The sequence below is a fragment of the Epinephelus fuscoguttatus genome, linkage group LG17 (assembly GCF_011397635.1).
Source record: "Epinephelus fuscoguttatus linkage group LG17, E.fuscoguttatus.final_Chr_v1".
Classification (NCBI taxonomy): domain Eukaryota; kingdom Metazoa; phylum Chordata; class Actinopteri; order Perciformes; family Serranidae; genus Epinephelus; species Epinephelus fuscoguttatus.
The window spans coordinates 28,747,955-28,773,469 of record NC_064768.1 but is presented as its reverse complement, the minus strand read 5'-3'; the positions used below and the strand labels follow the sequence as shown (position 1 = coordinate 28,773,469).

The window sequence follows — 25,515 nt, the reverse complement described above, 5'->3', positions numbered from 1 at the left end:
TAAAAGAGCATGCATGCAGCCGCAGTATAATTCAAAGATGCTGGCGCTGCTGTTAACTGCTGCTCTCAGGGGTCTTCTTAGCTCAAAACACACACAATCATTCACCTCTAAACTTTTAGCCATATGTCTCTCCCTCACTTTCCTGTGTTTCCCTTTCCACCTGAGGAATCTCCACTATAACAGACATGGAGACAGTTAGGTCACTCACTTTTTACCACTTCACAACTGTTTTGCACTGCAGCTAACCGAGGTTTGTCTAAAGTTACCGACAATGTTCTGTTTTAGAAATCAGGCAGCCATACATCATGTGGATGTTTCTCGTGTTTTTCAGCCTCCTCCCTGGTTTGACATAAGCTTTGGGGATTCACTCCCCCACTCTGCTGGCAGGCCTGACCAGTCTCTGTATCACCACACCAGAGAGAATTTAAGGAGCTTGTATTCTCTGTGAGAGCAAATCTCCACCACAAAATCCACCTTTCCTAAATCACCAGCACAGAAAACAGGCTCATAAGTCTAAGTTTGGCAGCGGTAAATTTCAAAATGTTTCCCAACAGACACGCGTGAATCTCAACCACTGATGCCTGTGATTTCTTTTTCTGCTTCCTCTTGAGAAGCAAAGAGCTACCATGACCAGTTTTGTTTTTTATATTGCAGCCAGTTAGCACAACTTGACAGTCCTATGTCGGAAAGTAACTGATGCGACACAAACCTTTTTGACAAATGGCGAGGAGGAAAGGTTTAAAAGCGAGCCATTACACAAATATGTATATATTTCTTCACATTGATGAGGACGGCTGTCACGCCTGGCTGCCTCTTGGACACGTTCAGAGAGGGGATGTGAATAAAGAGTTGGGATGAGCCAGACAGATTTGGTAAATGCATAAAAAGGAGCAGCAGCAGGACGCAGAATCAGCTGAAGCCTCTGCTGTCTACTTTGAGAGCCAGAGATGCTCCAGCCGAAAGCAGGCTGGGGGCTGTGCGCCAACTTCTACAATCCTGTTGTTTCTGTACGCTACTTTGAGCATCTGAAGTTCTTTTTTTAGTTTAGTTTTTGTATATTAACATCAAGAGGATGAAGAATCTTGACTTATAAAGTTTCAGGCAATATTCTGACACGGTTTTCAATAACTTGGACTTTTAGAGCCTGAATGTGTTCATTGTATTGAGGTCTACATGAAGGGAAAGCTCTGTATTAACAACCTTTAAGAAGCAGCGAGCATTGAGTTAACAGGTTTTCATCATTTTTATTTCCAACAAGGAGTGGTTCTTGAAAAGTAACACATAAATTTATGTTCAGGTCTGATAGTGAAGCATTCCTACGAGACTGATTTATCATCCCTACCAAAGCAAGCCTCAAGGTTTCAAAGAACTAACATAATGCATTCAGCGTGGCTCTAAAACTCTTGACTGTGGAAGAGACTGTGAATGTGGAAGAGAGCGAAAACTGTCTGTTTACAGTGCAACACTGCCAAGATATGGCACAGTGAGATTAAATACTAATTGGGATGTACCTACCAGTCTGTTGTACCAACTTTTGAATATTTAAAATCTAGAACAACTCCTTAAAAGCAGCTGCAGAACATCGCCTGGCCTTGCATACACAAATACGTTTTAAAAAGATCACTGAAATTCTTCCTTGCATTTTTATCTGGTTTAGCATAAATTGTGAATGCATTTGTATCTCATTTTAAGGAAGTGGAACTAGTCCTCCTCCACGCACTGGATTCTGCTAAATGGCATTTTTAGCCATGCTAGAATCTGGCTCCAGGGATACCACTTGGGTCCAGACAGAATTATCTCGACAAATATTGGACTGTAATACATTAAATTAAAGACAGTTATGTATGAAATTAATTGTAATGCTTTTGGTGTTTCAGTAACTTCTCCTGTAGTGCCATTTTCAGGTACAATAGGTGTACTTTGGTTTATGACCAAACACCTTCAAAACTAATGAAATTTCCATCAGCCTTAGCTGTACTTTGTGTTTTGTGCTAGAATTGCATGCTAACATGCTAAAGGAAGGTGCTAGCATTTACTTCTGTTAGTACACTTCCATGTAGTATACCATGTGCACTATGTACTTATTGGCGTAGTGCGCAAATTTCGACAGGGTAGTGTTGTCTCAAACCAAACACCCCCGTTGTGCACTTACTGGAAATGACTGCAAATTAGCTAGTTAGCAAACTAGCATTAGCATTCGCGTTTTTGTTCGCGGTACCAAATCATTACAGACTGCTAAATTAACCCAATAAACACACTGCTGGCTTATACCCGACAACAGTATAGTGGTGCTTAGTGCAAAAAACACATGTAGTTGTACAATGCGGCAACGTTCACGGTCGCACAGTCCTCGCCGCTATTTCCAGTTTGAGAAGTGGTCCCTCCCCTTCCGCTACGTAGCCAAGATGGCGACCGCTGAGGGCGAGAAGTGTCCATAGTTCCACACTCAACTTCTTGACCGTTTTGAGTGCACCATGCGGGTACTCATAGTGCACTGCATTTTTCCATACCATTTTTCCTCAGTGTGAAGGCACTTACGCACTCAAAATATTAAGTGTAAGTATAGAAGAATGCGATTTGAGACACAGCATAACACTCCTTGGCTAAGTTCACATTACAAGCAAACACAGCCCAAATCCCATTGTCTTTGCTCTCATGAGACACAGATGTCATCTTTCAGTGTAGTGTGGACACAGAAATCTGATTTTTTCCAATTAGATCTGAGCCTCTTTCATTTGTGGTCCTAAATCTGATTCATATCAGATCAGTGGCCATTTGATCCCTGTGAGAACGATCATATCGCAATTTGTGTTTGTTGTTCTTATTCATCCATGGTTTTATCATCATGCTTCACTGCATAGGCGCAGATCACTCACTAGTGTCGGAGCGGTCCGCTAAAACTACCGAATTCTGCCATAACACTGCTGCAGTAGGCTGCCACAGTCGCCATGGAGCCAGACTGCCAAATGCTTTCTGATGGTGACAGCTTGCCTACATGCCGTGACAGCATGGTCATGAGGTGCTGACAGAGATATTTGTATGACAGCGTGTTATCCCGAAAACCAACACCCATTGCTGTAAAGGACCATTTCTCCGAAAATACGCTACGTACTCAGATAAGAGCACACGGCTAATTATTTTGCAGAATGACTCATTGGACCTTCCTGCTATGGTGATCATCCAGCAAATAAAGCTTGCAGTTTTTTGTTTTTGCTCCAACGCGCATGTGTGTGACATTATTTGTTGCATGTGAGCCTTTTCAAGGCAGAGATCTGTTCACACTGATGTCAGATATGGGTCACTTCAAACATGAATGTAAACAGTCCAAGCCCAAATATCGGTCTGGGAAAGAATTGAGCATTGAGCCCTGTAATGTAAACTTTAAAAAAAGAGAGATGTTTCCATTCCCACAGTTGATGCTCATGTATGTCAGTGGGAGCAGTCACATATGTGGAAGTCCTGGTGGTAAATATTTGACAGAGCTCACCGGGTTTCTGTCCACCACTTCGGTATCATTGACCACTGCTATGAGGTAGATGATAGTGAGCGCTGAATTGAGCACATAGGAGCAGAAGAGGTTCTTGTGCAGGGTGATCCTTTGGCAGCTCAAACTCCTGTGTGAAGAGAGATGCCATGATTGACTTGACATACCAGGACATGATGTGATAATGAAAAATCTCTTAAGACACACAAAAACACAACCTTAAAAAAGACAAAAAAACTTGCCACAAGTGACGAAGTGAACAGGATTAAAGTGAATGGCAGACTAAAAGTTTGTAAAATATCAAATTATTGGGAGCTTTCATCTCACAATTCCTTTGTGGTTGCTAAAAAAATCAATGGGATCAATGAGCTGCATTCCCTCTAAATGCTCTGTATTGTTCAGGCTAGAAGTACTGTTAAATAATGCAAAATAGATCCTGAGGGTGGTCCTCATTACTTTGGCGGGCCACTCCAGAATTAATAACATAATGAAATGCTTGACAGGCAAAGTGAAAATAACTATTATCAAAATTGTAACAAGTCATTCATATGCAGTAGCATATTATTGTTGTTAATGGTTAAATGATGTTTTAATTCCAGGGCAGCCATCAAATGTGCCGCAGCTCACTGCAGCGTGTATGAAGCTGAATGAAACCTTGTACCAAATATATTTTGCAGAATATAGCCTCCTATAAATGTGTCCTCGACAATTTAATAAGTTATATCCTTTTATTGCTCATGGCCAATTTTATCTCTGTTGAGTCATAAAAAACCCCCCAGAGATACATGAAAAACAGGAATAGCGCTACATTTCCTCAAGCTGGGACACAATGGCACATTTTCACTGTCTTATTCAGAGGCCGTGGTTATCTCCGACAGGAAAAACAGCCTCACTTCAGCGCCAGACATAAAAGAAAATGCAGGAGCTGCTGAATGCTTATATACCAGGGGTTTTATCTAAAAGGGGATGTCAAAACACAGGCTGAGTCCTCATGGCAGCGTCGCTTGGACTGCCCTAACGTTTTCAGGGTCGGCCTTTCAACCACATCTGTTTTTCCACGGCAAGCTGGAGTATTTTTATCTGGGAATCCTGACAGTGTTGATGTAGAGTTGTAAATAACAGAGTAGTGCAGCTGTACGCCATCGCATACCACTGTAAGCTTCACATCTGGATCTTATAATACAACAATGAGCCTCCAATAGTTAAACTGTTTTGGCTATAAATGGGGCAAATCATGGTTACAAAGAAAACAAAAAAATCTCTAAGCCAATGACATTATTACTTTATTAAGATCTTAATTTGTTGGAACTTTGATCTTGATGGATTGTGAATGTCCCACTGAGTTTCTGTGTAGCTCAGTGTGACTCTCAGTGGGTCATGGGGTTTTGCAATAATACGCCCGCCCTGAACACAGCAGCTAGATTTACGAGTGTGTATAAAACTTTGCAGCAAACTGAGGGTCTCGTGCAAAATCTGCTCTGGATAACAGCTGCATTAAGGAGGTCAAAACCCTTGAGCACGTTGACTTTTACAACATTCATGAACAACAGCGCCAACAAAGACACTTTTTCAAATATTGTTTAAGAACCTGAAGTTGATTCTCTCCCCTGGGCTCTGTATTCAGGTTTATAAAACAGCACAGTCGCCAGAGGAAAACGTCGGCAGTGTATGTTTCTGCAAACCCAAATACATTCACATGTTTCATACGTAACATATCAACCATTCTAAAATGACATAGTACATGAGCTAATTTTGTCATCAGGAGGTGGATGACAAGACGCCTGCCAAGCTGCAAATCACTGTACAAGACCAACAAAACTGATCCACTCAGACAACTCATTTGAGATGTTTATTTCAACAGCGGAACATGGTTATAGTTTGGCCTCTAGACTCCAGCCTCATCACTCTGCGCAGATATGTTTACATATTGGCGAATGATGATTAAACATTCCCCCCCCCTAGCCTGCAGGTGGATGCTGGGGTGGAGGTGGGGCTGAAAGAGCAGGCAGCAATACAGATGCAGGGCAGCAGCGGCACTGACAAGGCACAGGGAGAGCTGGGAAATTCTTGCAGCTTAAACAGACCTCGAAATTGGAAGGGTGTGTTTTGTAAATGACATTTGGAGAGTGAGGTATGACGTGTGTGTGTGTATGAATCAGCGCAACCTGAGCTGACTCCCTGAACTAGCTCACTCCATTTGTGTTTTAGCGAGTCATTGTTAAGTTTCCATCGTCATTTTTGGCACCAAACCTGAGTCTTTTATAGCGACCAGTTGGCGGGGATTTCCATTTTTCCATTTCCAGCCCCCAAAACCAGGTATTTTAGCCAAAATATAATCTTATTTAACCATGACCAGGTGGTATTTGTGCCTGAATTTAACGACACTTTTAACTACAGTGTTGTTAAAATGTAAGGATTCAACATATCCCCATACATAATAACGTACAAGTGAGACACATCCAAGGTTTGCAGAACCTTATTGTGTAATGCCGATCAAGTTCATCCCTTCCTAAAAAAAAAAAACTATAAAGTTCAAACAATGTGCACACTGCCAACTTTTTCTCACGCTTCTTCACTTCTAAATTTCACACCGAATATTATACCTATCTTCCCTTTATCCACTTCATTATTCTAAACTCTTATCTAGTTGAATTTCAGCAGCAGCATCTCCTTTAATTGTGCACCTCTTCCCTCTGGGATTAAGCAGTTCATGGGGATGAACAGCCTTAATGAGCAGTGCGCTCAGGTGCACATGCTTCTAATAAGAGCACAGTGCCTACGCATTCAATGGACGTCACAGCTCTCCACTTTTGAATCCTAAATATCCGTGGAATAAATGTGCAGCACAAAGAAGCCAAGTTGGCATGAAATTAGTGACGGTTGTGTGTAAATTACACTCTGTGAAGCAGCAGAAGTATTTTCAGCTCGATGGTTTGCCTTCATTTGTGACAGCAGCTAAGATAGTAATAATTTTCTGATTAGTGCCTTAAGTTTTAATTTAACACTGTGCCAATGTTTACACCAAGAGAGTTTTTCAAAACACTTAGATAATGTGACTTTCCCCAGAGCAGTGAATAAACAGTCAGTCTTTCTGATTGTATTTAAATGTGACACGACCACTTATTTACACTGTAAAATCTTTTGTGTGGCTCTGGTGTTAAAAAGCTGCAAAATTCACTCTGCTGCGGACAGAATGGAGATATCACTGACTGCAAATAAGACCAAGACCAAGCTACTGCCCATGATGAGTAATGAAATGGTTGGAGGAGACTGTAGTGAACACTCAACACCATCTGTGTGTCTGTCAGATCCACTGATAATAGCAATAACATGTCTGAGCCTTTAAGGGCAAAGCTGCCATTTACTCATCGTCGATTACTCATCAAGTGTATCAGCTTCATCTCATTACAGCCATCCTAAACATTCACTCAAATTACAAAGCAGTGTTTAAGTCAAGACTACCAAAACCGAGACCAAGTCATGACCAAGACCAGACCAGTGTCAGTCCCACACTGCATGACATGTAACATGTAAACCATAGGCACTCTTCAAATTGATCTGAAAGATCTACATTCCCATAAAAACACCAACAGAAACTGATGAAGATTCATCTTCATTCACCTCTTTGCATGCATATGTTGAAGTGTACCATGAGAAATGTCTTGATAAAATAATCAAAAGGGCATTGCAGAGGTGAATTTTATGTGTGGGAATTTCCTTTTAATTTTCTATGACAAACAGTGTGTAGATAGACAACACCAAGTAAAAGACCATCAAGAAGTGGTCTTGAGACCGGTCTCAAGTACTACAACATTGATACAATCTCCAATATCAAACCAGTGCAATTGCAGCTAAATAGTTCTTGATTTATTACCTGAAGTAGAAGAAGATGGCCAAAGAGATGAGCAGGGAGGCTATGGATAGAGCATGACCCACAATTGCCATGTAAAACAGGATGTACGCTGACTGTTAATAACAAAAAGAGAAGGAAAAAAGATAGAGAAAACACGTGTAACATTACCACTTATAAATCTGATTGTCTTTGATATGTCACATGTTGTTTTCTGTGAGAATTCTGTGCATAGAAACATCCAAATCAAGGTCCTCAATAGTTTGCATTTTCACACAAAACTCAGGGTGTGACACTTGGCACTAAATAAAGTGGCATTAATATTACATTTTACATTTTACTGTGGACACAACTCTTAATAGGGAAAAAACAGACATTAATATCTGATGATCTGCTGCTGGGGACAGTGAGATAAGATTGTAAAGACTCAGGATCGACAGATTTAGAGAAATTTGGTAGAAACTTGCAAAGGATAGAACTACACCACTATTTGTACACCCCTGTTGATCTAAATGTTAAAGATTTACCATTTAGATTTAAATTTAACATTTAAATTTAAGATTTAGATTTAACATTTAGATTTAACATTAAGATTTAGATTTAACATTTAACTTTTAGATTTAAGATTTAGATTTAACATTTAAATTCAACATTTAACATTTAGATTTAGGTTTAACATTTAACTTTTAGATTTAAGATTTAGATTTAACATTTAAATTCAACATTTAACATTTAGATTTAGGTTTAACATTTAGATTCAACATTTAACATTTAGATTTAACATTTAGATTTAGATTTAACATTTAAATTCAACATTTAGATTTAACATTTAGCTTTAGATTTAACATTTAATATTTAGATTTAGATGCAACATTTAGATTTAACATTCTACATTTAGATTTAACTGTGACATTATATTTAACATATTTCCAATATTGCTGTAAATGTGATAAAAAGTGTGGTAAAAAAAAAAATTCACATCACTTTTTTAAACATTTGAAGCTAAATGTGGCGAAATGTTACTGTTAATTTCAGTGAGAGCCACTTTACAAACTGCACCCCATACCCATCAGCCTTATTTTTATGGTGCACATTTATATGTGCAAGGACCTCTCTTGGTTGTGGTGAATTTTGAAGAACCTGTTTTGTTGACTGTTTAGAGTCACTGACTGCCTAACTGACTGGCAGGGGGTGGAGGTGATCAACAAAATTACATAGCAAATGATATTTCCCAAAATAGGCTTGGCTAGAAACAGCAAGCCTCATCTGGTCTGTTGCAGGACACATTTTAGCCTTCATGGCTCATAAACTGACATCCATAGAAAAGTTTGGTCTCATTTTGAAGCGGAGCATCTGCAGATTAATTCTACACCTGGTTTACTCTGATCCACTAAAGTTAGGCACAATACAAGAGGAATGAATCCCTGTTTTTGTTATCTGTGCTACCACCTTGACAGTAACAGAGGCAGAAGGGACAACTGAGTGAGATTAAATGTTGTTTGGGAGAGATTTTATTGGACACTGCATTCAAGGTTTGTCTCCATATAGCCCATCTATGCTAGCTACACCATGATAATGTAACATGCATATTGTCTCCCCTTCATTCCACTACTGTAATGCATACATGCTGGACACAAAGGCAGCCCTGCACCCCCTGTTCCCCACCCACATGACCCAGACACACCTGGTGGAGATCTGCTCTCTACTGAGTGCACTTTCTTAGTTTCTCTTTGAGATCATACTGCTGAGGCTGTTTGTTCTAAGAACTTTCCTGAAGCTGGGGAGGCTGAGTCAGCAAAGATCAGGTTTCTGTGGTAACAGATGGAGCAGCTGATCTCTAGTTTTGATTGATCAGCAGACTTTTTGAGTCTTTCTCCCGGGTTTGCCAGGACAGCTGCGTAGTACACCAACTGGAGACTCGACAGAGTTTCTCGCAGAGGTTTTGTTTACAAGTCGCTGTTATTTGCAATTGACCGTTTTCTCTGTTCCAGACGGGAGAGCATAATAGAGTTGTTGTTTTTTTAATTTCCTTGGATACTTGTCAGATAATCTTCAGCATAAAAAATGGAGTTTACAAAAGGAAAGCCAGAAAATTTAAACTTGTGAAAATGTCTTAGAAGGCACTTTTGGCTTGGATTTGGCGTGAAGAGAAATTTGGCACAATATATTTTCATGTAATCAACCAATTACTGAATGAATACAATCTGCGAACAAGTGTTTAACGCCTAAAAGTCATGTGCATGAATGTTTAAAGTTCATGAGTGTGTCTCTGATGTCCCTTCTGGCAAAATACTGGAAAGAGCTCTGGGTTGGACCAGTCTGGTCTCCATGTGGGAAACATTGTTAATGGCAGTCTGGTGCTTTTGGTGATAAGCAGGTTTCTAATATGTGATGGTGTCAACACCAGACTATTTGCAGGGAGGCTCCTCTACCAGGCCTTTGTTTTATAACAACTGTATAGCCTCAGGGACAGACAGCATGCACGTGACTTTCCATCTCTAAATATTTCTGTGGAACTCACTGTAGGAGAGTAATGTGTTTTGGAAACAGAATTCCTGTTAATATTGGTGTCTGGTACAATATTTATGGGCAACTACATCAGACTACGTTTTTCAAGTTTCCACATTTACGGCCTATCTGCCTACTCTCCAAATACCAGAGGACTCCATGCAAGAAAAAGGTGACCACAATGCAGACGATCTATGATAGCAGGCTGCTTTATTTTAAATAAATTACCTTTAACTTTGCCTCGGTGTTTTCAATACAGAGTGTGTAGTTGGACCAAGTCCTGTTGGTATCCGGGTGGCGAAACCACTGCCCGTCCTCCCCACAGTACTTAGTGGCCTTTTCTGAAAGTAAGTAATGCATGCATATTCTCCAAATGTCTTCACGTTCATAGAGTTGTGTCCATATATTCAGGTTCTGTTAGCCTCAATAATTCATCCTCATAGCAATTAATATTTTATAGTTCTTGGAAAACAGTCAACAGAGTGTCAGAGGAGCAACACTCTTGAGTCCTGCTTCTCACCTGTCGGGTCAAAGTCAGCAAAATAATTAGGGCAGTTTTGAGAGGTGTAAGTTCCCGCTGGAGTGTCATCCCAGCACAGCCAGCCATCCCAGTTTCGACTGCAGTGGAGCCCTGTGACACAGGCACGCGGCAACAGAGAGAGTTTAAACATCTGGAGAGGAGAAGTGCAAAAACTAAAAAAAATCACAATGAGCCTCAGAAGAATTTCATCTCTACCTGATTTGTTATACGGTACATCTCGATTCATCTTCTCGAAGCATTTGTACTGGCTGTCAAGGATTTTCTTATTCACAATTTCCTGTTCCTCTGGGTTAACCATGGGGCTGACTGTGGCCTCATCAGCAGACTCCACTATAGCGTCCCCTGAGAACTGGGCGGCTGCCTTCATTTTAGTCAAACACAAATACACACACACATACTCAGAGTCACAATCAATCACGGAATTAGCAGTGAGGCTATGGAGAGTATAGCAAGACATGCAGCTGAAGACTCTTTTGTTAACAGTGAAAGAACAAAGGAAAGAAACAAACTATGTGTGTGCTATTTTCTGCATTGTTACAGCAGCCCAGCAAATTATATTACACTGAAATTGGCCATTTTGCTTCTCTATTGCTGTGTCATTACAGGAGCTGTATGTATCCTGAGTAGATAAAGAAGTCATCCCCGTCTGTGTGTGTTGTAATCTGAGCTTCTCTGTCCACTCGTGTAGCAGCTACCACTGATATCAGGACAAAGTATATATATATATATATATATAAGAAAGTATAACGCCCACCCTCTAGTTTCACCCCAGGTAAAATGTTAGCTCTGTCAGCACTGTAGTCGTTGTTAGCACTGTTTATTAAGACCATTCCCCTGGAAAGAGTGAAGGCTTTGAAGCCAGTTTTCATAGTGGCCAAACAGTGTAATTACATCCATCAAGTATTCACTCCCTTACATTTACATGGCCAAAGGGGACATCACTTGATCATTTTTTGAGGCTCAGTAAAATGACTTGTTTCACTCTGTCCAGTAACATTTAGAAAGTCTAGAACAGCTGTATGATTAATTAAAGTAAGTGGAGCACTTAACCGGAAGTAGCTGGCCCGGCCGGCGAAGGTCTCTAGCGTGCCCGCTTTATGATCCACACAGTGTTGAAGCAGTGCGGATCATCCCGGTAATTTTATACGAGGCAGGTGAACTTTTTGGGTTTCATGAGCCACTGAACAACTTTCATAGGAATGAACAGGGCCTCCCTCCAACACTGTAGTTGTCTTTATACATCCATGGTTAGCACCATTAGCCCGGCCCCTTTTTAAATAGGAATTGTGCAAATTTGCAGGAAAGCCCAATCTGTCTTCTTTCAGCATTGGCAGTATAAAAACAAAATCGGGGAGTGCAGCAAAATGCCGCCTACCTACTTTTGTTCATACAGAATGCGCCTTTTTCGGGGCAATGGGGGGCGTGAGCAAGTAACAAAACGTGTAGCTCAGCGTGTGACGTAAACAGTGACGTGGGAGGGAAGCCGCGGCTGGTCAGTCCTTTGGCGATTCTCTCATAAGCTGGCCCGTTCTTCACCGTTCCCATCACTTGACGGTTAATGGCCTCTTCGTTTGCGAGGACAAGGAGGGCGTGCAATTCCTTGTCTCCCCAGTTGCTCATCTTTACAGTGTCTGTCAGGTTTGCGTTTCCCTCTTGCTACTAGCTGCTCATTCCTGCTATCAGCTGTTTCCTGTTTATCCACCGCCAGTGGCTCGCACGTGCAGCGTAATCAACAGCTCCTCCCACAAGTCATCAACAGCCCCTCCTGTGGCAGAAGGCCACCTCGTTCTTTTTAAACCAAAAAGGTTCCGCCAATATGACTACCCTACGAGGCAGAAAAGTGGGCACCTCGGATCAACTTGCCAATCCGGCTCTGTGTGTCTAAACACTCACAGCTTGCCAGCAAAACAACCAAACATTCACCGAAAATCTGGCAGTGTAAAAGAGACTATTAACATCAATGGCCAGCTGCCGGCTCAGCCAACTTCCTGTTGAGAACCGTATGCAGACTATCCTGCCCTAGACTCTGAATCATAGATGTGCTCTGAATGTCGCATTCATTTAATGAACTCACCCTTTTTAAAATCGCAGTAAGTCTAACTGACAGTGACAGTATAAATCAGAATTATTTTTCCCACCAAAAAAATGCATTTTTTCAACTATTTGCACATCTTCCTGGATTTCTAAATCAATCCTGCAGAATAGCAGCAGTATTGCTAAATTTAATTACCAGAAATGTCTATGCATAATCTGTACAATAACTCTTGAGATGCACAGTATGTCAGGATGAATTACCTTCAGCCTCTGCTTTGTGTTGACAGCACAGAGTGTATAATTGGTCCAAGTCTTATTGCTCTCTGGATGCTGAAACCACTGCCCATCTTCTCCACAGTACTTAGTTGCCTTCTCTAAAAAAGAGCAATTATGTGATAAATATACTGTATGTTTTCCACTGCTCTATAAATCTGTGCAGTTGTGTCGATAAACCTTGTTCCCATTAGATTCAATAACTAATCCTCAGAGCAACTTTATAGTCCATCTTCTTTTAAAAAAGGACATTGAGGTCAGAGGAGGTTAACGCAATATCAGCAGACCCATAAAACCACAAATTTCTTAAGGCACACTGCTCACCTGTCGGGTCAAAGTCAAAAAAATAATCCGGGCAGTTTTGGGAGGCGTAGGTTCCCGCTGGAGTGTCATCCCAGCACAGCCAGCCATCCCAGTTACGACTGCAGTGGAGCCCTGCAGCGTCAACAAGGCCACAAAAACATGATGACACACGGTTACAGGCCTTTTAGACGTACCAACATGAGGCAGGCAGAGTTACACGGCGAGTTTCATGTACCTGATCTGTTAAAAGGTGGGTCTCGACTTATCCTCAGGAGGCATTTGTATTTATTCTCAAGCATTTTCAGTTTCTGCAATTAAAAAAAAAAAAAAAAAAAATCAACATTGCATAATATTATTTAGACAATTAAGAGAAATAACAAGCCAAAGCTCTGAGTCAAACTGTCCGGGAAAATTAAACTACACTAATTGTTTAGATGAGGGCAAACAGAGGGCTACGGTTTAACTATAATCCAATAAAATCTTAGCAGGGAGGAGTGATGATAGATGACTGTAGAATTTAATTATTAGGGAATATTAATTGAGGAAAAAGTGCAGTGCTACCTTAATTAGTGTGAGGAGAATCAAAGGCACAAGCAGCTGTTCGCATTCTCTTTCCATAACAAACCATATCCGTTAATTTGAAACAGTTTTGGAAGGCACTCACAGACAGTGCCGTAGTGATGACAGGTTTGCCAAATCAGAAAACACTCATATACTGTACTGTTGTAGTTACTGTAGAAAAAAGCAATTATAAGCAACCTATTTTCTTGTTTAGATTGGAGGACTGGGAGACTCGAGTCACGACTTGAGCTCCAAATTTGAGGACTTGAGACTTGATTTAGACTTGAGACAGATTATTTGAAAAGATCTTGCTTTTTAATATATATTTGCTTTTTTCTAGGCATTTTCGAGTAAGTTAAATTCTGTTTTTAAAACACGATTGGGTGATTTATAATGCCATGTGCGCAAACCTGGCAACCCACTAGGATGCTGCATGCCAACAGATGCCAATGCACGAGGCAGTTATCACACAGGGGGACGACTGTAGTCCAAAAACAAAAACAACTGAGTTCAAGGATGATGTGGTCGATGATGATCAATCAGTGACACAACCAGCACAACATCCAACTTCATCTGTCACTACAAATTCTCAAAGAAAGGTGCAGGAATGTGTCCTATTACTGATCCCTCACCTGCCTCCCACCCAAGCTGGGAGCACCACTAGTCTTTGCAGCAGACATGTTGTTCTTGTTGTTGTTGTCTCAATCAGAGTGTTACTCACTTTAGGAACATCCTTCAGTTCAGTCTAAATTGATGCCCTTTTGTATCTTAACGCTGCTTTACCAACTGTCAACTGGATCCAGAGGTGCTGCTCCCATATGTGCCTATTATGGTTTATCTCTGCGTAATACAAACCTTTACACGACCCTGGCTGACCCTCTGAGATCCCACTCTTATTAATGATGCTGTATATGTTCTGAGTAGTGGAAACTACATACTAAGGGGGGACCATATGTCCTGAACTTGCAAGCCGACCCAGCGGTACTAAACCTGTATGCTTTGTTTGATCATGCAGGATGGATAGTTTATGTCGACAGCAACACATTACCCTCAGTCTCTTCTCATAGGATGCTGTGCAGAGTGTGTAATTGGTCCAAATCCTTTTGGACTCTGGATGGTGAAACCACGTACCATCCTCTCCGCAGTACTTAGTTGCCTTTTCTGGAAAGAAGCAATGATGAGATGATTAAGTCAAACTTCTTTAAATACAGTCAACAGAGGATTAAAGGTGAATCTATCATGTGAGGGTAAGAAGATATCAGCAGAGCAGCAACTCCCTAAAGCCTTGTTCACATTACATGATTTTCACCGCGATTTTGACATCGCAGAGGATCTTGAGAGCCGCCTTGGGTCGGAGGTGAGTCGGCAGATAGTCTGCTACGACGAGTCCTCATATGTGAACAAGCCTTCGAGCAAGTCCCCCCCTCGTCTGTGACTGGGACTGGATATCTGGCATGCTAGAAAACTGGAGAAGTCTGACATGACTGATGAAGAGCATCAGCCAATGAGAGATGGAATACGTCCCACGTCAGCACGCAGGAGGACGGAAGAAATGTGAGGAGGACAAGCCTCAGGGTTGCCACTTGCCAGATCTGCTGATTAGCCGTGACTTTGGGCTTGTTTCTAAAGTGGAGTTGCTTATTTGGGCTTGCTCTCTAAACGTTGCCTTTCTCTCTATATATATCCGTCTAATAAGTTATTTAAACGCATGATAGTCGCTTCTTTTGGGCTTGTTTCCATAGCCCTGGTTGCTTGTTTCTCTCCCAAGATCTGGCAACACTGACAAGCCGGCAAGCAACAACAACAATGGCGGCGTCCACAGGATCACGCCGAGCGCATTGTGTTTGGACCCAGGCCCTGGAGGCAGATCTGATTCAACACTGGGAAGAATATCCATGCCTCTGTCTGCGAGGGCTCGGTGGAGAAATCTTGTGGTGTGCACACACAGGTTGTAACGTAGTTGGCGAGACTCCCGATTACAGAAACACACGTCACCAGGTATGAACACGCAAAAGATTACGATAGTCTCTGCGACACAAAATCAGGGTGAAAATCTTGTAATGTGAACTACACTTAAGGGATGAGGAAGATGAGGAAGATGAAATGCTAGAAACGTGACGCCAGTAAAACCATTGTTTTCCTATGATATGGCGCGTCTGACCGGCCTTCAAGCGTCTTTTTAGACAGGCGTTTTTCCGGCGTCTTTTTAGGCGCGCGTTTTTCTAGACGCTTCTTTTTAGACGCTTCTTTATAGATGCGCGTAGACACTGAAAAGTTAAAATATTTTCAACTTCTTTGAGCGTCAGACACCAGTAGCTTTCGCGCAAATGCTTCCAGCATTTCAAGCATCTTTGAAGCATCCGCGTCTCTAGCGTCTCATTTCTGTGTGATCACCCCCTTAGTCTCTCTGCTCACCTGTGGGGTCAAAGTTGCTAAAATAAGTGGGGCAGTTTTGAGAGGCGTAGGTTCCTGCTGGAGTATCGTCCCAGCACAGCCAGCCATCCCAGTTACGACTGCAGTACAGCCCTGTAACACCAACAACGGGGATGTTTCAAATGACTAATATCTCTTACGTTTGAATGGAAGTTTTAACTTGGACTAATCGAAAACAGAAACACTCAAAAAAACAGTCACAGCTGAGCACAGTTTAATTTTTACAGAGAAACATTGTGTATTAGAGAAAAACATTGTGTATTAGAGCCTTTTGAACTCGTTAATCACATTTTTATTAACCAAATTGTATTTTAAATGTGTGTACAAAACATGACACCAACTTAATTATGTTAGGCACATGGATTTACTGTAGTCTACATTGGACTTTGAATTTTATTTTTATCTATTGTGTCTACTTGTTATGTGTAGGACTACAGATGGAAATTAGGGTTTCACTAAATCTGGTGCAAACAGGTTTTCACTTCTTGTAAATGATTAATGTCATTGCACACTGACCTCTTATAAATCAAATAAACTAAATAAATAAAATAAATGCATGAAATAATAACAACATTAATGATAAGTTTAACTGGCTGGTTTCTGGTGTTGACTAGCGAGGGTATCACACATACCCCTACCAATAATCACAAAAAAACACAAAGAAATGTTTGCAGGTTTGTTCATGAGTTTGTCCAACACGAAACCTCATCATGTAAAAATCATGTTGACACATAATATAATAATTTGTCACTAGACCAGAGTCACTCATGAGCACTACCTGAGTTGTTATAAGGTGGGTCTTGCGTCATTTTCTCTGAGCATTTCTTTCTGTTCTCGAGGATCATTATTTCCACGACACCATCTTTTTCTGTGTCAACTCCTACAGCCTCTGTGGTCAGCTCTCCAGCAACATCCTTTAAAAAATGAGTGACTTCCCTCTGAGGAAAAAAAAAAAAAACAGAGAGCTTAGCATGAACAGGTACATCTGTCTCATCTGATTCTTCTGTAACTTACAGCAAAACAGCCAATAACCAAATACCTCTGATTTGTCCTTTAAAGCTGGGTGACATGTGGACCCAGTGTGCACCCAGTTACCGAATTCGGCACAGTATTTGGTCACTTTTTCTGTAAAGAAAAAAAACCCACAATGACTTACAGCAGCATCAAAAAACATAATAATCCATCAATGATTACTTCTAGGCACATTATTGCTTCTGTTAGTGGTTCATGTCCAGTAGAGAATCTCTACGTCCTGAGGCTCTGTCTTTGTTTTTCAGCAGTAGTATGTTGGCATCATCCAAACACATAAATTGGACCCTGAACCTTGGCTTTACCGAAAGACTGCAAATAATTCAACTTGGCACACATCATCAAACGTTATGTCAAACATAAAATTCCATCTTTGGAGACATTTTCTGGCAAATTCTCAAACGTCAGGTTTAAAAACCACATGTACTGTAGCTCCATGACTGGGCCGAGAATGAGATCCAACAGTCCTGACAACAACAACCGTAGCCCGACTGCTTATTCTTCGCCGACAGCTCATCAACTGTTCAGCATCCACTTCCAACTGTACGCCTCCCCCTGAAGCCTCATATGAGCAGCATCGGCTTTCAAATAAGGAGCCATAGGGGGGCTCTTAATGTCACAGGCATTTTCGGAGGATCTTTTATGAGCCCTCTCTTATAAAAACACCTTCTTTTTCTTCTCATTCATATTCTCTCTCCCCATCTCTCTGCCTCTGACTTCTCTATCTTTTTTGTCATCTCTTTTTTCCTTACTTCTCTCTCTCTCTCTCTCTCTCTCTCTCTCTCTATATATATATATATATATATATACATATATATATATATATGTATATACCCCCTCCATCCTCTCCGACTGATTGATAAAAACAAAATAGGCTAATACTTCACCTTCTATTCAGTTTAAAATTCTCTTACACTAGTTGTCCTTTAAACCCGCAGTGCATACAGATGCATGAGAAGACAAGGGGTCTACAGCCATGCTAGCAGCTCTGTAAGGCCATACTTAGAGTCACAGCGGTGCTTTGAGGTAAATCCTGAAACAGGCTTGCCAACATGCTCACAGAGACGGTGCTAACATGCTGGTGTTACAGATTATCTTAGTTTAGCATATTAAGCACTCAACAGGAAGTACAGCTGAGGCTGATGGGGATGTTTCCACCAATAAATCAGCAATAAATCTAATTTCAGATATTTCCCTCAAAGACAAACCAATGACACCAAAGGCTGCATGACAAAATTTGGTGCCAATCTATCCAGTAGACGGCCTCTGTGGTAGTTCCTGCTACAATAGAAGTCACACACACACTCAAAAGGTGAAAACAATTCCAGCCCCACTGTTGCAACTGGTTAAAATTATTGCTCAGTTATGAGTTGATACCTGTACAAGCTCAAAACTCTGAGCATAGCGTAATAATCAACTAACTTTACCCTCGAAAAATCTAGTGGAAATATCTAGCAAAACTGAATGGAAACACCTGAAATACAAATTAAAATCCTCCAAGCTTCCCAAAGCCCCATGCTGGCAGTGGCCCTTCATTTATGTAATTAGCCCCATGACCTTTGATCTCGATCGCACACAGAAGATTGGATCGTTTTCTGTGTCGCCTGCTGAACTGGAACTAAAAAGTCTAGGGAGCTTGTTGTTGTGTATTGGCATGAGAAGTGCACATCTTTCTTACCAGTTGGGTCCAGGTCAGGGTGATCTGGACAGTTTCGTGTGACAGACGTCCCAGCTGGTGTCTCATCCCAGCAAAAAAAGCCGTCCCACATGGGTCGACAGAACGTTCCTCGAGACAGGAAGACGGAAAAAAGTGTAATGACTATTCTGAGTTATTACCGACACACATTTTCTTTGTCTTCACTCATATTTAATGTGCGTCAGAGTAACATAATTTCTCTGGAGCTACAGCCTACACTGCAAAGCACTCAGCTGAACCCCTGCTGGCAGTACTACCATTACCTTAAACAAGAATAACAACTGTGTTCAGCTCCTAATCCACTGCTTTACAGCGTCATAACACCTGTGGGCCTCTCACCGGTTCTGTTTTCTTGGTGGTCTTTCTTGGACAGCTCAAGACATTTGTACTGACCCTGGCTCAGTGCCTGGCCCTGTTCATCAGTCATGCTATGTCCAGGCCTGAGTGATGGATCTGAGATTGACTCAGCGCCTCCTGCTGCCCTGTGCTGTGGAGACAATACGACACAAGAGGTGAGATGAAGGGAAAGAAAACATGTTGTATGGTGACTCGGAGCATGGTAAGAAGCGTAGGTGGGGAGCTGTTGGTGTGTTTCATAGCTGCTGCTCTGATCTGCGTTAATTTCATGGTGAAAACATAAATATTATCTTGCATGATGCTGTTAGTTGAATTTGTAATACTTGACAGTTTTATCACACTCAGACAAAGACATGCACACTTATATAAGATAAAAAATTGAAACAGAAGCATAGGCATGCAAAATTTTTGAAGTGTCGCCGAAGCCGATCTGATGAGGATTTCACTCTACTTTGAAATTCCAGTCACTCCCCATTCACGTAACTCATTAAAGTGTGTTTGGGAGCTCACAAAAGAAGTTAAGAAGCTGATTTTCTCCAAATGAATCTTATCTCCTCTCTATTGTTTGTATTTGGAGGTAGCATTAAAAATGAAGAGGCCTGGAGTGTGAAATGCTGATTTTGATAATGCTGCTCACTGAAGGATAAAGAGCCCATCTTAGTGTGACTTATCTAGCAAATTTTGGGGGGCTGAAAATTAAGCCTCTCAGAGAGCCAGGCTCATGCACTTGCATTTTCTGAATTATTTAAGGAAATTTAATACTTTGCCTGGCAGATTGTCTCCACAGGCCTTATCACAATTAAGATGCAAACCTTCTACGTCTGTGTCTTTGTGGAGGCTAAAGGAATTCCTATTAAACCAAAATCTTACCTGTCTGATAACTCCTGTAAAAGGCAAAACACTTTAGGAAAACACACAGTGACTTTGTGAGAATGCTGATGTCCCATGTAGCAGTTTAGCAGCCGTACATATGATGTCACTCCAAACATTGAAGTAAATGACGTCATACATACGACCACCAGGCCACCACCAATATCAATAGATGAGCTGAACAGGAAGAAAAGAAAATTTAGACACCTCCCCTTGCCTTTTCACAATTCATTCATCTTCCTGAATCAACATGACAAGGGCACTCAAGAAAGAAAGTACAGACACATAAAGCAGGACAGCACAGATACTTCAGGCAGAAAACATTTGGCAGGGATACTATTCTGGACCTCAATGTCAAACTTGATGCCGAACAGCAAAGGAAATTGAAACTTCCATTTCACACTGACACTGAAGAATAGTGAACTGAATGTTTTTTTCATAAGGAACAATGACTCAAGAAAACCTCTATTTTTCTGCAGTAAAAGCTTTAAAAAACAAAAGTCCCAAAGTGAACATGTTCTGGACGACTGATGCCGACGTCTCTTAAGCCTGTCTGGAACAAGATGAATAACGTCTCTGAGCTGTCCAAAATTTATAGCAAAGGTGCTGAAAATGCCATTTATTACAAAACACTCTTCAAGCCAACTGGTGTACTGTGATTTCTAAGGACAGTTGCAAGTCCATCAAAAGAACATTCTGAAGTTTGATTTGTTTAATTATAATCCCCTTCACCAGGCAAAACAGTATGTTTTTAAATAACAATACCAAAATGTGAGGATTCACATCTTTGACTGATGATTGGGAAAAACCCTATTAAGTTAATTGATATAATTTCTCAAATACTTGAGCACGCTATGACTATGACTCAACCCTTCAAGCTCAGATTAAGACTTCACATTTGGCAAGCACAAACCAAAAAACACCCACTCAAACCCCCAACGGCCTCGCAATAAATTCAGGATATACAGACAACCATATATAGAGTTGCTAAATATACCGTATGTGTCTGATCGTGGCATAATGTTGCAGGAATGAGTAGAACTGTTGTTTTAAGTTATGCACAGGACATAACAAACCTGTACAGCCTGATGTGGATCAGACTTTAGATTCGAAGGCTACAGATGAACACTTGTGGTGTTTAAGTTCTGACTGCTCCAAGTACTGGAGAATGTATACTAGTATGTCCTATGCTAGTGATGTATGTCACATGGCTTACATTACATTTTTGACAAACTTGCTTATTTTAAGCCTTTTCTAAACCTATGCTGTGTCTCAAATCGTGTACTTCTGTACTTACACTTAATATTTTGAGTGCATAAGTGCATTCACACTAGGAAGTATGGAAAAATGCAGTGCACTATGAGTACCTGGATGGTGCACTCAAAACGGTCAAGAAGTTGAGTGTGGAACTATGGACACTTCTCGCCCTCAATGGTCGCCATCTTGGCTACGTAGCAGAAGAGGAGGGACCACTTTTCAAACTGGAAATAGCAGCCAAGGACTGTGCAACCGTGAATGTCGCTGCATTGTACAAAAACATGTGTCTTTTTTGCACTAAGCACCACTATACTGTTGTCGGGTATAAGCCAGCAGCTTGTTTATTGGGTTAATTTATCAGTCTGTAATGATTTGGTACCGCAAACAAAAACGCGAATGCTAATGCTAGTTTGCTAACTAGCTAATTTGTGGTTGTCATTTCCGGTGAGTGCACAACGGCCGTGTTTGGTTTGAGACAACTCTACCCTGTCGAAATTCGTGCACTACACCAATAAGTACATAGTGCACATAGTATACTACACGGAAGTACGCAATTTGAGACACACCACAAGCCACACGTGTTTTTGTTGACTAAACCTGAAGTAAATCTGAAAATGAAGTTTTATACCTATGTTTTCAGTTTGTTTTGAGAAGATACTATTTACATTTAACAAGCAGAAACTGTGCATTTCCAGTAGCAACGGAAGTTTATTTTGAAAAGACACAGTGTTGACACGCAATCTCTGAGCATCCAAAACTGATGCAGGATACCTTGACATGTAGGGCCATTGACCAAGTGTCTGTATTTGACGAGTTTGGAGTCAGGACGTATTTGAATTGTATGCATTGCACTTCTTTCTTCCATTCTGGAGCCTTTTTTTGTGATCACATTTTTATTTAGTTTCTCTGCAAAGTATTAATAATAAATCATATATGTGTCCATATGTTTTACAAAATTTGCGGTTATTGAAACTCCGGAAAGAAAAATTGACCCATTGTTTTGAGCTGTCGTTCTGGAGCCGACCAATGCTTTGTTCCTCTACATTTGCATGGATGATGTGCTGTTGCCATGTCTGTTTCATGGCAATAAATCACTGGAAGACAGTCATAGGAAGTGCAGTCCAGAATACAACACAATGCAGACTTAAACACCCGCTACAAATGCACAGTGAGGTATTACACTTTCATTTTGTGTCTCTTTCCAAACCAAGTTTAAATGCAAGGCATCATACACTGTGCGCCATCTGCAGAACAGAGTAATGATCAGTATATAGTAAGAACAGCAGACACGTGCAGTCGTGGATCACATACTCTCTCTTGGGTCATCCAAGTTTGTAATGAACAAGCTAAGCTAACTATAAACTATAATTACCAATTATAAATGGTGAGTGAAAATTAATCATGGGATTTTTTTTCTGCTGAGAAAAGAAAACCGCTGGACCGCAACATATTACATGTCCATTTAATGAAATTTGAATCCTATGTTTAAACACACGGGTGCAGCATACATAATGGGCACAAAGAGAAGTGTACAATTACCTTCCAGCATTCCTCAAATTAAAAAATGAGTGCTTACCACAAGGAGAAAAGAAAGGATCCAAAGCGAGCCCACTAACTTCATATCTTCCCCTCACAGGCGAATCTCTGGAGAGACAGAACAGAACAACAAGTTAGTATCAGAAAAAAAGTTGTCTACCGTGAAAGTGACTGACTGAGCAAACAGATGGCTTTTTCGTATCAGGATTATGGCCTCTCAGGAGAAAACAGCAACAGCAGTCATTAATCTGAAATGCAAAGCACTGCAGCAGAGGCACTGCAGTTTATGCCATTTCACACTTTTCCTGTGTTTGTGTGTGTGTGTGTGTGTGTGTGTGTGTGTGTGTGTGTGTGTTTGAGAGACGGAGAGAAAGTGTACCTGTCAATATGTAAAACAACAGCATTGAAGAGTAATGTTATATTGTGAGAGCAAGCGGAGGAAGAAAAAAGCCAGAGACACAGTCAGACAAAAATAGTTGATGGTCATTAATCATCCTGTGCTGAGCCTCCACTCCTGCAGGACGGCAGCAGCTTATCTGCCAGTTCAGTAACTGAGTGCATGTGAGATTAGAATTCACTTCAGGTCTCTTTGCTTTGGCTTGCACAGTCCCTGTTGGAAGCCCATCACTCCACACTTTGAACAGTTAGGACGACCTACTGGTTGTTTTCCACACCCCGCAGCGACCCAGGGGCAGGCTTTTTAGCAGATGGACATGCATGAGCAAGTCCTAAGTCTCTGTGAAAGGTTAACAGGATTGATAGTATTTGTTTTGGCTTTCGGACGCACACTGATGGTAGGCTACTTAACATGAGGATGACAAACCTGGAGCTGCTTCTGCCAAGAATTGAGGGCTAGGATTGCTGATCCCTAACCGATGATCCCTTCAATTACCATCAGATATCTCATTTCTCATTAGTAATTGATGGTAGATATGAGGATGATTATTATCATTAATGCTAAAGCCTCAGATGGCCTCTGTGATAAATGTACTTGCAGAAAAAGACCATATCTTATTCTCCGTTCCAGGCACCCTCTGTTTCATTTAGTGGAGCTGAAACGATGTGTTAATTTATTCAAGAAAAAAATCTATACGTGAGGATTTGATGCTTTTATTTGTATTATCTGACAGTTCAGTCAGACAACTCACATTTAAACGTTTATTTCAACAGGAAAACATAGTTAGAGTTTGACGTCTAGACTTCAGCCTCATCACTCCCCGCAGATATGTTTACACGAAATATTGGGAATGATTAAATCTTTCCCCCCTAGCTGGAGCCTGCAGGTAGATGCCGGGGTGGAAGTGGGGCTGAAAGAGCGAGCAGCAGTACTGATGCAGGGCAGCAGTACAGACAATGCAAAGGCAGAGCTGGGAAGATTTTGCGGCTTAAATAGACAGCCAAATTAGGAGGGTGTGTTTGCAGATGACATATGGGGAGTGCCATACGTAGCTCACGGGCGTCACTCCATTAAACTGAGGCTCTTTGTTCAACAAACAAGCAATCTGCAGCCATCACCTTGGTTGCTCAGCATTTTCCACTATTTTCAAAAAAAATTATAGACCAATGATTATTTGAGAAAATCATCTTAAACGTACAATTTGAACTTGCAGGCAGCATTTTGAAATTCATTTGACGACTTGACATACATCTTATTTCCTGTGAGTAGGAAATGGTGTCTCTTAAGTTGATTTCCTGTTGGCAGATATAATGAGTCCATTGTCTCTATATAGCCATGTTCAGCCTCGATCATAAACTCTGCTCAATATTTCAAGTGTAACAAAAGACTATACAGTTTGTGGATCCAGCATCCTTGAAAGCTCAGTCATGGACACAACAACAGGCCGCTCCATATCCCAGTTTTGAAAAGAGCAAAAAAGAAACACAAAGAAGCACAGAAAAACACCAATCAAAGACAAAGGGATAACAGGAGGCAGAGGAGGGAAAGAATGGATCTCAAAATGGCCTGTAGGAAGAGAAGATCTATAATAATCATCATCATGCTAGAACAGAGAATTCACACTAGTCAGTTATCAACTAATCACCTCCGGGTGTTGCAGGAGCATGTGGATTTGTCTAAAAGTGGGAAGTTTGAAGTCTGAGAGAGACATGTTTCTACAAGTCAAAAAACAGCATCAGGAGACAGGAGACGCATCAGGACAATTGACTCAGCTGACTTCATACTATAGTTGCTGCCATCTTAGAGATTTCTTTGATAGCACAAACTGTAATGTAAACTACTTTTAAAAAGCAAATTTACTTGAGGAGAGTTAGATGAGAAGATCAATTGCACTGTTCATCACAAAGCTGGAGATGGCTAGCATTAGCTTAGCATAAAGGCTGGAAACAGGCAGAAACAGCCTGGCTCTGTCCACAGGTTGAACAAACACACTCAACCCCCCTGTGCTAACAGTGACAACAAGATTCATGCAGATTACAAACACACTTATATTAATACTTTTGAAAGCCACTTGCATGTCATTTAAATATGACTTTGGACAGCTAATTTCATAAAATTGCAACACGTTCTCACTCCTTACTCGTGAAATTATGCAGTTTTGTTAGTGGCCTATGCCTCAAACTAAGACGCTCTAGGTACCCTCTGGTGGAGCGCTCAATGTCTGTGTGCCAATTTCTGTTCGTTACATTCATAGTGTCTTGAATGAACTTCTATGTTGACAGGAAATGTATATCCAAAACTACCTTAGATTTAGGCAACAAAACTATGTGGTTAGATTTAGAAAAAAGACCATGGTTTGGGTTAAAGTAAGTACATTTGTTACGTG

The 25,515-nt window shown here is 41.0% G+C and overlaps 1 protein-coding gene across 1 annotated transcript in view; it reads right to left on the bottom strand.

Moving 5' to 3' along the window:
* Positions 1-25,515, bottom strand: part of calcr (calcitonin receptor) — a 79,129-nt gene that overhangs the window by 18,340 nt on the left and 35,274 nt on the right. The window contains exons 2-16 of the mRNA XM_049602228.1: positions 22,773-22,840; positions 19,052-19,199; positions 18,695-18,802; positions 17,027-17,112; positions 16,766-16,925; positions 15,970-16,080; positions 14,603-14,715; positions 13,229-13,301; positions 13,015-13,125; positions 12,679-12,791; positions 10,579-10,744; positions 10,363-10,473; positions 10,071-10,183; positions 7,359-7,450; positions 3,488-3,614 (exon numbers count right to left, since the gene is read on the bottom strand). Coding sequence (XP_049458185.1) covers positions 3,488-3,614; positions 7,359-7,450; positions 10,071-10,183; positions 10,363-10,473; positions 10,579-10,744; positions 12,679-12,791; positions 13,015-13,125; positions 13,229-13,301; positions 14,603-14,715; positions 15,970-16,080; positions 16,766-16,925; positions 17,027-17,112; positions 18,695-18,802; positions 19,052-19,199; positions 22,773-22,817 — 1,677 coding nt within the window. The 5' untranslated portion in view covers positions 22,818-22,840. The remainder of the gene's footprint in view (positions 1-3,487; positions 3,615-7,358; positions 7,451-10,070; positions 10,184-10,362; positions 10,474-10,578; positions 10,745-12,678; positions 12,792-13,014; positions 13,126-13,228; positions 13,302-14,602; positions 14,716-15,969; positions 16,081-16,765; positions 16,926-17,026; positions 17,113-18,694; positions 18,803-19,051; positions 19,200-22,772; positions 22,841-25,515) is intronic.